The sequence below is a fragment of the Eleginops maclovinus genome, chromosome 16 (assembly GCF_036324505.1).
Source record: "Eleginops maclovinus isolate JMC-PN-2008 ecotype Puerto Natales chromosome 16, JC_Emac_rtc_rv5, whole genome shotgun sequence".
Classification (NCBI taxonomy): Eukaryota; Metazoa; Chordata; class Actinopteri; order Perciformes; family Eleginopidae; genus Eleginops; species Eleginops maclovinus.
This window is the reverse complement of record NC_086364.1, coordinates 11318899-11334417: the sequence shown is the minus strand read 5'-3', so window position 1 is coordinate 11334417 and position 15519 is coordinate 11318899. Positions and strand designations below refer to the sequence as shown.

Genomic DNA, 15519 nt, shown 5'->3' with positions numbered 1-15519 from the left:
AACAGTATTTTGAAAATACAGAGGATTTTATTTTAAACTAAAAGCATATATTAAAATAGAAATTTAAAAAGTTGATCAGACAAACCAAATAAAAAAGAATTAAGTTTCATGCCACAGAAGTTTCATAACAACTGCTCCACTGTTTCTCTGTTGACATTTGCATTTAATTTATTTTTCTTGTTTATTAAATTCCTCTAGTTTGTTTTTCTCCAGCTCTCCAGCTCCTTCACACGGGTGGTCAGCTCCTCTATTGCTGCTTTCAGGTCTTTCACTTCGTTCCTCAAGGACTGAACCTCCTAAGAGACACAAAAAGAGTCAGGATGGGATGGTGAATGTTTGATTACGCATGTATTGAAAGATTGGGTATAATATCTTGTTGCAGTTCTTAAACTAATTTTAAAGACATGATTTTCCAGAGCAATACAAAAATGGTTAATGTCCTATTCAGTATGCAGATCAATTACTTCTATACCAAAGTTTAAAGACACTTGAGCACAAGTCAAGAAGTTTTTGATAGTACAGAATAATTATCAGTAATGTACATTAGGTGTGTGAGTTATATTCCTATATATATTGTGTTATCATAATAACGGACATCCTAATGTGTAATTAGGACATCGGGAAGTGTGTTTTATTTCATTTTTATACATTATTAGTTGTTTCTAGATGTATCTAAATGGACTATATTTAATATTTAAATTGACCATTGTTGTCCACAGTTTTTTGGATTAGAAGTATAAAGTAACATAACATGGAAATACTGAAGCAAATGTTTTTCATTGTGTTACCTGATTAAGTTTACTTATTACATCCCGCAACTTTAAAACAGTTTGAACCCTAAATGTAAGGCTTTAAATGTCTCACCCCGCTGTTATCTGGTTGATTCCCAGCAGAAGCAGTCGTGGTCTTCAGGAGACTCTTGTGAACTTTGAACTCCTTAGCTTTGGTGGTTGCTACAAAGCCGTCCTTTAGAGAGATCAGGATAGGCTGACCATCTTTTCCCTGAAACCACTCATCAGCTTCCACTGAAGGCTCAGGACCGATGGTGTCTGGATACAGGTCCTCCTGGAACAGATCAGACTGCACAGGCACAGAAGGAAAGAGTTAAGGACAGAAAAACCCAAAATAATTTAAAACCCACAACCACATTTAGATAAAAGTACATAGTAGTGTATACCGACCTTGCGTGGCACCGTCATGACAATGGGCTCACATTTCCTCTCGTGGAGTTTGTAAAACCTGAAAAAAGGATTGTACATATTCTAGGTTAGTCTAGATTAAGATAATATGTTTTCTGTTGAAGAAGTTGAAACATGGTAATATAAACATTATAAACAGGTGATGCATGTATTCACCTGGTAATTTCACATTTGTTGACTTCCAGGCCCCTCTTGGGCATGCAGCCCATCCCCTTTTGGCTCTCCTTGCTGCTGTACATGGACAGGTAATGGACATAAGGGGCTTCATCTGTCACCTCAAAGTAACGGATACTGCTGTCCCCCTGTGAAAAAAATATGTGAGTCAGCTGTGTGTGTGTCCTCGAGGGTGAGACAGACACATTTCATTCGTTTCAACATTCTAACCTTGCCACAGAGGTAAACAACGCCAGTATCTGGGTCAAAAAATGGCAGAAGGACGCCACTACCGGTGTCCAGTTCCTGCAGCGTCAGTGGCTCTGCAAAGTTCTTCTGTTAAACGACAGTAAGATACAAAGAGTTATACGTTTTGTTATATGCAATGTGATTTTATGTATAAAAAAGTCTGCTTGAGCATTTGCAAGTAAGCCAAGGAATTATTTTTATTGAGATTTATGTGGGTTATTGCAAAACAATAACGCCCTTAGCAATGTAAGCTGGCAGTTGTGAAACAGCGGTTTTGTAAATTCAGTTGTAAATAACAGATTAGTAATAAATGACTAACATTTTGAAATTAGCATTTCAAGTATGTCAAACTTTGTGATATTCATTATTTAGCATCATGTATGAGTAGAGCAGAACAGAATGCTGTTTTCACATTTATCTTCTGAAATTCATCAAACCATAACTTTGCTTGCTTCACTGAATTTTGTATAAAAATGAATATTGTAGAGAAATAAAATACATTTTAAAATATGTCATCAGGGGATCAGAATAACAATAATGAATGTTATTGAAGTGAAAATGTTTTTGAAAACAGAGAAGACGGAAAAAACTGTGAGAGACTGTAGTTGTCCAGGACTTGAACACTCACCGGGTCCCACAGCGCCACCTGTCTCTCACTCATGCGACTAAAGCCGGTCGTGAGGATCTTCCCGTCGGACACAAACACCGCCCTGACAGGCCTGGAGCCCTCATGAGGCTTCTCCTTCTCCTGTAGGTCAGAGGAGGAGCACAGCACAAGTTGTTCGACAGAGCCATGTCAGTTGTGACAGATTTATTCATATTCTCATACATTCTGCGTACAATCTTAAACGTATTATTCATATATTATAGAACTCCAAATTATACAATAAGTCAATTCACCAATTAGTCTATTGACAGAAAAATACAGAAAAAACATTGGCTGGTCCAAGCATTTCCATGTTCCTTTTCTTTCTTATATTTTAGTCATCTTCATAGCTTTAGAAAATCTGATAAACTGTATACTGAAGACATAATTTATTTATGAAGCAAATGATGGTCAAGAAAATGACTGGTAGATTTATCAATTATAAAGTAATCCATAGTTACAGTCCTCAGCCTTACAACATAAGGTGAATTTTTTCCAGATGTTTGCAGATCGTTGTATTTAATGTAAAAAGACATGTTTGGTAAGTATTTGGTGCTGAGTCACAGGAAAACCTACGATGAGGACGGTGCCCTTGCGTGGGTCCAGCACCCGCATGGTCTTGTCTTTGCAGGAGGTGAGTATCTGGGAGCCATCCTGGTTCCAGCAGGCGCTGTAGATGAGGTCAGTGTGAACGCTGTCGATCCTCACCACTGCCTCCCCACGAGCCACGTTCCAGAGGATCACCACATTATCACAGCCTGCAGGGACACATCAGCAACAAAAGTGGTTAATAAAACGACTGTGAGGCTTCACAGTAGGTCAATATATGGTTATTCAATTACAGTATATATCAACTGGAAATCAAATTCTAGTATATTTGTAATATTGCGCCATATAAACGCTTTTGTCTTTTTCACTGACTTGCGATAGTGATTCAGCTTCAGCCAAAATAATGAAAGCTTTGGCATTGACTTCCCTAAAAAACCAAGATAAAATCTAAAAATGCTTAAGATGGATACACTTTCTCAGTCACTGAATGCTAAAAACTAACATTACAAACAGAATGAGGTTGCAAGATAGGTTGCAGTTTTAACGTTATGACAGATAATTGAATGTCATTTTATGATGGTTTGTATATTGGATTAATCCAAAGGGGGAAAAAACTACTTATGTTTTGTGCTAGCTGCCACCAAGAGACTACTTTGCTAAGCCACGAGCGTGCTACAGCTGGAACGTCTATTAATTAATGTACTCATTGTATATTAGCAGCGGTTAGAGCTCTTTGATTATTCAATTATGTCTATCTAACATTAATATCCTGAAAAAATCTACTTCAATCACATTGCCCAGTCCTAGGAGCTGTCAGCTGTTGGAAGGGTTATTCAGCAGAAGTGTGTTGTGTTAAAACCGTTCTGGTAATGATGCAAACGTAAGTTAGTGTCACCAGGAGTGTGATCAGTGTTCAGAGTGAACAATATGGGTAGAGGTTGTGATAACTTCCTGTTCAACAAAGGTGCAAGTTTAAGTCAACAAAACATCTGTGAACTTTTACCATCCTGGTTCCTAATGCTATTCATGTCCAAGCTGCAACATATGCTTAGATGGACTTACATGATCTCACGAGCATTGAGCAATGAAAGGATGTGAGGTTTTTTGAAGGGCAAAGTCTGTGCTAAGTAATCTGAAGTAGTACATGATAGAGCTGTGATACGCTTAAAGGATACCTCCTCATTAAAATAACATGTTTGAATAGAAGTGCTCTCCAAACAGGCTTCACTGCTACCAAAGAGATGCGGTTTTACATTTTAAACAGGCACAAACTGTTTCAGTAACAGTACCTGCACTCATCAGCACATTGTGGGCGGTGGGGTGCCAGCATAGGATGCCAACACGTTTGGAGTGACCATCCAGCTTGACAACAGGATCTGTGAGTGGCGAGGTCAGGCCGCTATCCGGGATCTCCCAAATCTATTTTCCAACAAAACATTATAAGCTCTAAATGAACACATTACAGAGTAACATTACAATACAACATCATGTCATGAATAAATAAATATCGGAAACACTTGAAGGATCAAAGTTAAGGGTCTGATACAATAGAGAGCAGTATTGCATACCATGACACTGCAGTCCTCAGAGCCACTGGCAATGATGTTGTCATTGTGAGGACAAAACTCAATGTCCAGGACCGGCCCTGTGTGTCCGCACACAGTGGGGTAGGACATGTCGATACGTCCTGTCTGAGGAGAGGAACATCCAGACAGATTGAAAAAGCGTTAGTTAAATCCAAGGGAATTTCAGGTTACACACAACAGGATGGAGTTCTGAACATGATGATTTAGTCAAGGTAATACAACATATTTGATACTCAGCTGATAAAAATGCCACAGCTATGCCTCCAATTACTTCTAATGTCTAGTGGGTTAGAGAGGAGATCAGGACCAGGGAGAGAGAATCCCATTGCTCCACTGGTTCTCCGTCTGTGGCCTAATCTGAGCTGCTGCGCCTCAAAACATCAGGACTCATCCAGGGCAAAGTTAATGTGAAATTTATGTTTCATATGTTGGACTGGAATTTCTGTATCGACATTTTTTCAGCACATGATGTCAATCATATCTGGTTCCACTAAGTGTCTGCGGTTGTTTTTTATCTAATTGGTTTATTAATACAAACCAGTACTGAAGTCATCAATCCTCCAGAATTAGACAAACACCATAGCAACAATATTCATTTCATAACAGAATGAATATTCCATGTCTCCACAGTAAATTTCTGTGCAATTTCATGCCCACTGGTGCCTTAACAAATTTTATCCCATGATAATTTATACTACAGGAGAGATAAGACCATGAATAATGTGTACTCTGCAGGGTTCACTAGGTTATATTTAATACATTTACCATTGAAATCGTATTTATAACTTTTTCACAGTCATACCGGCCATATGAAAGTATGATACAGTAACTATATGGCCTAGAATGATTTACGATAGCGTTTAAAATAAATAAATAAAATACATCCCAGCAGATTTTCAAAACAATTTAACTGATTCAATTACCATGCCCTGGCCCACAATCACTTATAAAAACATTTTATACCTAACATTAGTGACTGTAAATCAAATTTACATTTTTTTTATTGCATTCTTTTTGAGGAAACGGAAAGTTAGCTTTCAAGACTTTTTAAGACCTGCAGATACCTCACAGTATGAAATGCGATGAAGAAAACCATATGAAAGAATAACTGGGTTGAAGCCACATCCTGCCCTGCCTTAGCTGACACAAACTCCTAATATGGTGAAAACTTCTCAACAGCAGAGCGTGTGACGTGTAGAAAGACTCAAAGTCGGCATCAAACTTCCTTATTTAGCAGAATGTGTGAAGGTGACTGGCAAACTTTCTTTTTATTAATATAAGCATGATAAAACCTCACACCATCTGAAAACATAATCTGAATTGTTTAACACATCCTTAAATGGTATTATGAGAAGTAGAAGTGTGAGATATTCTTCTTCTAATCTTGCCAATGCAAGCATTTCCTGTGACCCACCTTGCTTAGGGGCAACACCATGAAGGCTCCTCCGCCACTGGCATCCACAATCATGGCCACAAACTTTGGGTTTACAGAGCAGAAGTTGCTGTCCCACGTCATCTGAGAGATTCGGATGTCATCGTAGCATTGGTCAGCTTTCACAGCCTGGCCAAAGACGTGACGGAACTTACTGGACCTCACAACCTTCCTGGACATGGTGAACTGAACAGAAAGCAAGGGATATTATGAGGACAGGCACAGAAGGAGAAAGACAGATGTATTTGTGCAGGAAACCTGTGGCAAAATAGTCTCTAACATTGCAAACAGATCTACTGGTGTGCAGTTAAAAATCACACCAAACGTCCTCATTTGATTGCATGTCAAACTAATGTCAAAAAGAGTTACCTGTACAATTTCCTTTTATATCTATGCTTGTAGTTTTTATGTAGAAATGAACTGACAGACACGAAACAGACGTACAGATGAAGAACACGACGGAGGAAGACAAATAAAAAAAGAGGAAGCAAAAGCTTTCACAACTGCTTCCTCTAGTCTGTTTGTGACTGCTGTCTTATTATCACCCTTTAATTTTGGATTTAGTTTAATAATTGCTCACGCTGAAGGCAAGTGTACAATACTACAGTATGAAAATAACTATGCCAGTATTTACATCATTTAGGCTGCATGTTCCTTATGCCTCAGAATGTGAGAGAAACACAAAGCGGCAGTTACACCACTTCCTTCAGAGTGAGCAACAAAACCACCAACCTTGCTTTTTTTTGCTCAAATTGACGTTCACATAATCATTCTCTCATAGATTTTCTCACAGGTGTTCAAACATATTTTGCAAAACAATGTCACATACCAAAAAAGTAGCCATTGCTACTGAACAGGTATATATGCTAAGCATCAAATCATGCACCATCCAGTCGATACTCATTGTATAACAATCAAACCATGCATTATTTTGCAGCAGAACCACCATAAATTACACAGAATAGGTTTTGCTTTACCTCCATTTGTAGATTTTACTTCCTGAAATCTGCAGCCGCGCCTAAGCTCAGACTCAGAGGAGCACAACAGCTTTTTCTGCATGTGCATCACAAGACCTCTCTAGCTGCTCTGCACCTAATTTAATAAACCTTTATAGAGTGAGTTGTAATTTTATCAGGAGCCTAAATGCATGTCAATAATCTCTCTCACTTTCTCTCTGCCCCTCTCTGTTGTGATGGAAAACATTGCATGGTGCAAAAAAGGAAACAATTCACTGAGCTTGAAAAGCTGAAGTCAGGCCATGAGGAACATGATGATCACATATGCTAGACTCAAATCAACATCATTCTGTTATTGTTACCTTTTTTTTTAAACCTTTGGTTTTGTACGTGTCAACAAACTGTGTGACAAACTGTGTGACAAATGTTTCAGGCCTACCTGAGAGTCGTGTGGGGGCGATTCAGCTGAAGGAGTTTCGGCAGAGCACCAAACAACCTGCCACCAGAATGAGGACTTAGAAGAGACAGTAGGTTAAAGTACATTTCAAAAGGACATGGAGGAAGTGAGAGTTTCAAATGAAGGTGGAAGTGGGAGGTGTCTTGCATGACATTTTGGGGTTGAAAAACTGAAGAAGTCAACATGAAGGGGAAGATGGTACAATTTTTATGAGCTCAATCTCTAATATTATAACAAGAATAAATTGTGCGAACAATGTAGATGAGTCTGTTTCTGTTTCAATGAAAGCAGAATCAGGACGTAATTACCAAACATGCTATATTGCAGTTGAGGGCTGAAGGTTCAATTTACCCTGAAATCTGAGAGGAAAAGTTTAGATGAAGAAAAACTGAAATGTTTCACTCTCATTCATTATATGTACCGAACCAAATCCCTATATCAAAGAAAATTGATGATAGTGGCAGTGATGGGCAAGTTACTTCCAAAATGTAATTCAGTACATATTACTTATTACTGTCTTTGTAAAGTAATAAGTTACATTACATTATTACTGTCTCTGAACTGTAATGTGTTACACTACTTTTGCGTTACTTTGAGTTACTTTCCCAAAAATAACCACAAAAGAATGGCTTTAAATGCAGTTTATTGCAGCTCAACAATTAAAGCTATCTATCTGGCAGTACATGCTAAAAATTAAGGAAAGAGCTAGAAATTAAACTCATGCTCCGTTTAAGTGGGCTAAATAATATTTGATACTGGTAACATTACGTCTCTGTGTGTTATTAATAACATGTTAGTGGAGCCTCTGCACGGCCCAGTAACCTGCTGTATATGAACGGGTCTCTATGGCAACGTTAGCTCACCTGATCATTGGTGTGTTAATGGGGATTTGGCTGACAAGCTTTCTAAAAGGCGGTGATTCCACAGAGGACAGAGGCTGCATTTCTTCAACACTCCGCCACGAGTCTCTGAACTTCTCGGGGTTCAAGCAGCAGACCGAGAGAAAGTCACCTATGTTGCTTTGGCCTGCGCGCACTCCTGTCTTTTTCTGTTCTTTTCTCCGAGCCCGCAGCTCTGCATTGTGAATCTGTTTCTGCAGCCGTCTTAACCAATAGTAAACAAGCTTACTGAGTTACTATTCTACCTGCATATTTATTTCTGTGGTGTTGGAATGTCTCGCGATGTTGGTGAATTCTTAGAAACAAAACACCACATCATTTCAGGTTAAAATGTGTTGTAACTGCGTTACTGAGAATTGTAACGGGTATTATATTACCCACATTTCAGAAGTAATGTGTTATATTACTGTGTTACAGCAAAAAGTAATACATTACTGTAACTCCGTTACTTTTGTAACGCGTTACACCCAACACTGGATAGTGGAGATCCAATAAGGAAAAAGTAGACCTTCTGGATTTCACATAATTCAACCAATAGTACACTTCCAATACTACACTCAATTTGAACTTCAAGCACTACAACAATTTCCTTCATGAAAATCAGTTTACGAGTCATGGTGAACTCAATATATACAGTCTATGGGTGAACTTAGCTGTGAATTAAGCCTTGTTAAGACTGACGTTAGCCAGGAGAGTTCCAAAGAAGGACACTGGTTTTATTGTGGAAAATTTAAGATCAAGCAATGCATCTATCTGGTTTTTTTTTTGGTTTTTTTCTCTGATGTCTACAAAGAAGGTATATAACTTTGGTTGATCCAAAAAATGTCCAGATGCGGTTTTACAGGCCCATTGAATTGCCTTATTTGGGGGCTAATTTAAACAATTATGATGAGCTCTGCTCTGATTGGCTGGTTGACAAGGAGCAATCCATGACTGCCTCAGAGCCCACAGAAGTAAGTGAAGTTCGCGAAACTGTAAGAGATGAGCCAAGGAGGCTATTGGCATCCAACCTTACATGTTTGAGCCTTTATCGGAGGAGGAAACCGATGAATTTGAAGAACAGCCAGTTGGTCGGAGATTGGAGAGCAACGTTACGGAGTGGTAAGTGTTAGCGTTAGTGTTTCCAGTAGCTGGTGTATGCAAACGTTGGGGCTGGACTACCGTGTGTTACATCGGGATCAGTGCTCGAATTATGTTTTTGTCTTCAAGGGGGTCTCTCTATTTTATAAAAACAAGTTGGACTCCCCGCCCCCCCCCCCCCCATAACCTAACATGTCAATTAAATAGCCGCGAATAGGTGCGAATGGCGCTTTTGCGCACGGTAGACACAACTTACACACGTAACACACGCACAACACAACAGACAGATTTTTTGGGGTTTGTTTTACAGAAATCGGTTCCATTTAATTTAAACATATTATTGATTGTCCATATTTCATTCCAATATCGCAATACATACAAATACATAGATTAAACATATTCTTTTGAATTTCAGTTTAGCTAGACTGTGAACTTATGCATTATGTAGGCTATATTGGCTTTGTCAAACAACATAGAAGAAAGCGCAACTTCAACAGACATTCTCAGCACTTGTCAAATCATGTAACCCAATGAACGCATATATAGACAAAACACTCGCATCATGTAGGCCTAACAATTCAGTTCGATGCTCTGATCATGTTTGACCGTGTTGGGCTTTACGGAAATAGATTAAACATATTCTTTTGAATTTCAGTTTAGGGACAGGCTAGACTGTGAACTGTTATGCATTATGTAGCCTATGGCTTTGTCAAACAACATAGAAGAAAGCACAAGTTCAACAGCAAACATGACATTCTCAGGACTTGTCAAATAATGTAACCCAATGAACGCATATATAGACAAAACTCACCCATCATGTAACAATTCAGTTCGATGCTCTGATCATGTTTGTTGGGCTTTACGGAGACAAAAGAGACCAAACTGCCCTGCTCTCAGCTGGCTGGGGCCTGCGCCCAGGAATCCATGATGCTGATGTCCGGTGGCCACTCTTAATCCATGAGTGGACAAACGGCACGGGGTTGAATTTCTCAATAGGAGGTCCATTCAAGTCAATGAATAGCAGGGCAGTGAGGCTCGCTGCACGCAGTCCGTTCCTAGTTTTATCGTCTGTGTCATTGCAAGCCGAGAAACCCCTCTCACACTCCGCTGAGGTCGGGAGTATAGTGCGGCATGCGACGATAAGTTTCTTAAGAGTATTCCCCTGAGAACCTTGAAGCTTCCAATCTCGGAATTCCTCGATAGCCTCGGTAGAAGATTCACAGAGGAGTTTTGCGAATCTCCCCACTTCGCGCTCTCCAAATAGCATTAGGTCTGACCTCTCTGCAGGCCAAAAGTGCTGATCTAGAGGCTTGAGCATGGCAATAAGTTCACTGTCAGGAAGACGTGATCTGAGATTATCAAGGATGGACTGATAAAACTGGGGTTTATTAATCTTAGGCTGCATTTCCCTAAGCACAACGCCTTTGAACCGACCACTTGCTATGCCTGCGCGAATCTTGGATTCCGTTTTACCGGCATCTTCTTTCATAGCAGACAGTATCTCGATGGTTTGATGGATTTGTCTGCTGCCATCCACCAGAGACGTGTCCCTTCTCTGTAGTCTCAATGAGAGCCCCTGCAGTTCACGAAGCACATCTTTCATCACTGCCAAATCGGAGAGGAAGCCAGTAGATGTCAGATGCTTGAGTAGGCCACCATACTTCGCCCTCTCCACACCGTTGCGCGAGGCATCTTCGCTGGCCATTGTAAAGTGCTGTGCCAAAACAGGAAAATCTTTCACCACAGCTTTAACTGTCCGGAAACTGCTTGCCACCCACCTGATTGTGAAGACTTTGCCTATTTTTAAAATCTGCATGTTTAGTTCCCTAGCAGCATTTTCAAGCTCCCGTGCGTTTTTGGTGGATTGGTGATACAGACTATGAAGCTTTGAAATAAAAATGTCAAAATGGTTGCACCCAGCCACAGCCTTCAAAGAATCATTAACAGCTAGTTCTAATCGGTGTGCCAGGCAATGTACATCCTGCAGTCGAGGGAAGTCTTGTTTAAGTCTTTCAATGAGTCCTGTATGCCTACCGGTAAGGACAGCGGCTCCGTCTGTGGCTATGCTGATGAAGATCCTCTTAAGAAATTCTGCCTCTATCCCCACATTTTGAAGACTGTCTTTTAACGCATTGTAAAGAGATCCTGCATCTCCTTTTTCCAACTCAACAATGTCCAAAAACACGTTCTCTACATCTCCATTACCTGTTACATCGCACCTCATGTAGATAATCATATAGGAGCGTCCATGCACAGTGCTTTCATCCAACGTTATGCTGATACGTGAGTCGAGTTTCAAGACATGGGAAACAAGTCTTCTTTTCATTTCATCTGCTATATGTTTCACAATAGCAGCACAGGAGTGATCGGAGCGGTGTGCAGGGCCCACTGTTGCACCATTAAGCTCATTAACTGTCATGATCGGCGTCATTTTGGTGTATGGCAATCTCTCTTTGGCTATAGTGTACGCCGCCCTAAATGAGCTTGATGTAACGTCGATGGCAGCCAAACTCAGCTCTACAACTTTGGTGGGCAGAACATCTTTTTGTTTTAATTCTGCTATCTCCACTGCTCTTTTATGAGCAAGGCTGTCCCGGTGCAGGTAAATCTTCTTACGTAATTGCTTTTGCAATGAGCTACTGACGGTCCCATTAACCCATGCATCCGAAAGGTGCACCCCAGTCTTTTTTTCATGGAGCAAGAGAGTTTTTGCTGCCTGGCAGGGAGCGCACCCAAGGCCACTCTCACTTGTACACAACCATGGATTTCTCTCCTTCCACGATCGCCACTGTGTGAGCCCCCAGTTCTGAGGCAGGTGGCGCAGGTGCTTCAGTTCCATATCGGTCCCGGACCCCGACCCCGTCTCCGCAGCCTCTTCTCCGTCCAATTCCTCCTCAACGTCCTCATCGTCATTGGTAAGTGTCCCAGCTAAAACATCATGATGACTGGTTGTAGCCACAACGTCCTCTGGCTCAGTAGAGTTAGGCGCCTGGCTAGAACTAGCTGTTGCTAGGCCATTTTCTGATTCTAAATCTGCAACTATTTTTGTTTTTTTAGTGGTAAAACCGAAACTGGTCAGGGCCGAATATGAATTTGTGGCCTTTTTTTCGGCGGCATAACTGGCAATTACATTTAAATTTAAGATGTGTTGTTGGTCTTTACCTCAAAAGCACATTTTTATGTGACTTCTTCGGACTTGCGAGTGCTGTCAAATCGATCTTATCCAGTTTGCTCACGTAGCCTAGTGGTGTGGTGGTGAAGTGCAGTATGCTGCGCTCTTGAGCGTATAAGCACGTCCGGTATTAGCCTATTTTAATGTAACGTCTTTAATGGTTGGAGACCGCAAAGGGATGGATAATGAGTGTTGTTTACGATTAAATTACAATGCAATATATGGCAGACACCTTCAGATATGAGAGACCCCCTCAAAAATTTGACTTTGTTGCTTTCATGGGAGCCAGTCATCACTCTATGGGAGCTCGGCTCCCTCTGGCTCCCACGTAATTCGAGCACTGATCGGGATTGTTGTAATTCGCTTGTTTTACTGCTGTGATATGCGTATTCATGATTTGCACGTGAAGGAGGAAACAATGGTGTTTGAGGTTCACGGTATGTCAGTTCCATGTACCGAACTGTCCTTATTCAACTATGCCAAGGTAAATACAGTTTTCCATTCTATGGCACCTTTAAAGTCAGTATATCACCCTCTGGTGCTTCAATTATGACAATACTGTCTCTTACAAATTATGGACATGCAATTCTACAATTCTATTTAAACACCTAACCCTGGGCTATAACTTTAAAATAACCAGTGCAATTTCAACTCTAATTTACTTGTTGAAGAGATGAGGTTAAATAATACCCAGGTTTTATTACAGAGCTCAGAGAAATTACATTTTTATGCCTCATAATAACACTGCCGGAGCTCCAAGTCCTAACCCTCTATCTCTTTAACACACACACACACACACACACACACACACACACACACACACACACACACACACACATACACACACCAAGAGAAAAGAAACATGGATGAAAGAGATGGCCAGTTTTAAAAATATAGACTTCAGTTTATTGCACAATCATTGCTGGAGACAGAGGAGTGCAAGAGCCTGTCTGTTACACAGGACACTGATGTTTGACAGATGTGTGAAACAACAGCACAGAAACAAAATGTGTTTGTGCACACACAACGGATAATGAGGCACTCTGGGGATGCAGTCAGCCCCCGTCAGTGCAAAAGGGAGAAATTAATGTTAACAGATTTAATGCTTGTATGGGCTCTGCAGGAGAGCTCTCACACACACACACACACACACACACACACACACACACACACACACACACACACACACACACACACACACACACACACACACACACACACACACACACACACACACACACACACACACACACACACACACACACACACACACACACACACACACACACACACACACAAGGTTAGGAAACATAAATAAAAAATAACTGCAAACCAACGCAGACATTAATACAAGATGTCAATTATTTTCATTTGCCTGCAGTATGGCTACAATAATGCCTGCATCAGTGCACATGAACTTTCACTAGATGGAGCCACGCTTATTCCTTTGTCCGTTAGAAAATGTGACAATGCACATATGAAATGATTATAACAGACAGACCCTCCAGAAATCTCCCTTCATCCTAAAGGAAAGGGCTTGTCTCATTATCTGTACACATTGACCAGTGTCATTATTAGGATCCACAGAATAACAGTTATCAGAATAATTAGAATATAACAATACAGGTAGTCCATTATAAACAGGTCATTAACAGGCTATCCGGCACCTGTGTTATATTAAAAAATGAATTTGTTATGTTAGTAATGTGTTCTTACATCTTGTCATTTTTTTCATTTAAAACACAGCAGAAGGACAACATTTGTCAGGCCAGGTTTCACTCCTGTAACATGGTTTTCTGAGAAATATTCCACCTTCTTTGTCCCTTCTGTCCAATCTGTTAGCCAGTTAATATAAACAAGTTGGACAGGCGGAGGTAAATGGAAGTCTTGCAGCCATGTTTCAGACAGCAGAGGACAGGCCTTGAATGTTACAGCTACTGTTATGGCACCCTGAGAAGTGGGAGACCCAGGATGTTGGAGCATATCCCTCTGTTACAGCGTATCAGAGAGCTGTTTCAAACAAACACTAACGGACTTCACTGTTACGTATCCTTCGGCTGATAATGCATAGATAGACCAGTGGTAGTCACGAGGTATTAACATGCCTGCCAAGATTCCCCACAATAGTAACAAATCATTCTTTACCAACATAAAAAAATACTGGTTACATTTAAATGATCAACGCATTCTTAGTAAGGGTCACAAAAGGTCAAACAACTCTACATTAGCACTGAAACCATTTTTTTCTGTGTCGTTCACATACATATGGACACATCTAAGCAAACACACATCTTGGATATTAATCTGAAGCTCCGCACCGAGCAACGTCCCTCACTCATAATTCCCTTTGGCTGTGATAGAGAGCAGCAGCTTCCGTGAGGCAAAATTCCATTTCTTTTTGTCCTATATTTGATTTCCTTAACATATTGTGTATGTATCCAAAAAAAATTAAACAGGGTATATCGTTTGCATTGTATGTATATATAATCTACATACATGTATTTACATTATTTATATGGACTTTAAATTTTTCAGAACTGTAATTTACTTTCATCCAAAGCCCTTTTTAGAATGATGAAGAGTGCAGTTTATTTGAAAGTTATGTTATGCCTTTTTGATCTTAAAACCTCCCACTACCCGCAGTCTTTTTCTGGAGCGAGTGACATGGCCTGCGGATGGCTACAATAAATAATTTCCTAACACTATGAGACATCAGCATCTGTTTTATAGCTACTTTCATGCATATTTTTTTCAGTTTCATTCAGTGGCCAATAATACATTAGTTTCAGCTTTTACATTGTACCACAGTCCTATAGGTAATCATCACTGGGTCAGAGTGACACTAGCAGACATTAGGTGTCTGACTTTTAATCAAGGAGAGAGGTGGGGTGGACATAGTCTGAGACTTGTGTATGTGATTAAGACCATGTGAAATCTTTATTCACCTATGATTCAGTGTCAGTACAGGAAACAGAGGATGTGCTACACCTCAATCGCTGCTAATTTGGCAAGATGAAGTGTGTCTGAAGGGATTGGCAACTAGTCAGTGGGCGGCTATGACTGTTGGCATGGGAAACAAGTGCAAAGTCATTAAGAAAGTAAAGTCAGCCTGTGGAAAACAAATCATCACTAGTCTTGAGC

The 15519-nt window shown here is 40.3% G+C and overlaps 1 protein-coding gene across 1 annotated transcript; it reads right to left on the bottom strand.

Annotated features, from left to right (window-relative positions):
* Nucleotides 1-7: 7 nt before the first annotated feature.
* On the bottom strand, nucleotides 8-7358 carry coro1a (coronin, actin binding protein, 1A). The gene is made up of 11 exons (XM_063903552.1): nucleotides 7210-7358; nucleotides 5797-6000; nucleotides 4365-4487; nucleotides 4086-4215; nucleotides 2824-3005; nucleotides 2230-2349; nucleotides 1584-1688; nucleotides 1356-1501; nucleotides 1182-1239; nucleotides 865-1080; nucleotides 8-296 (listed from the first exon to the last, which is right to left on the bottom strand). The coding sequence occupies exons 2-11, from the start codon at nucleotides 5992-5994 to the stop codon at nucleotides 195-197; spliced, it is 1380 nt and encodes a 459-aa protein (XP_063759622.1). The 5' UTR covers nucleotides 5995-6000; nucleotides 7210-7358; the 3' UTR covers nucleotides 8-194.
* Between the last annotated feature and the right edge of the window lie 8161 nt (nucleotides 7359-15519).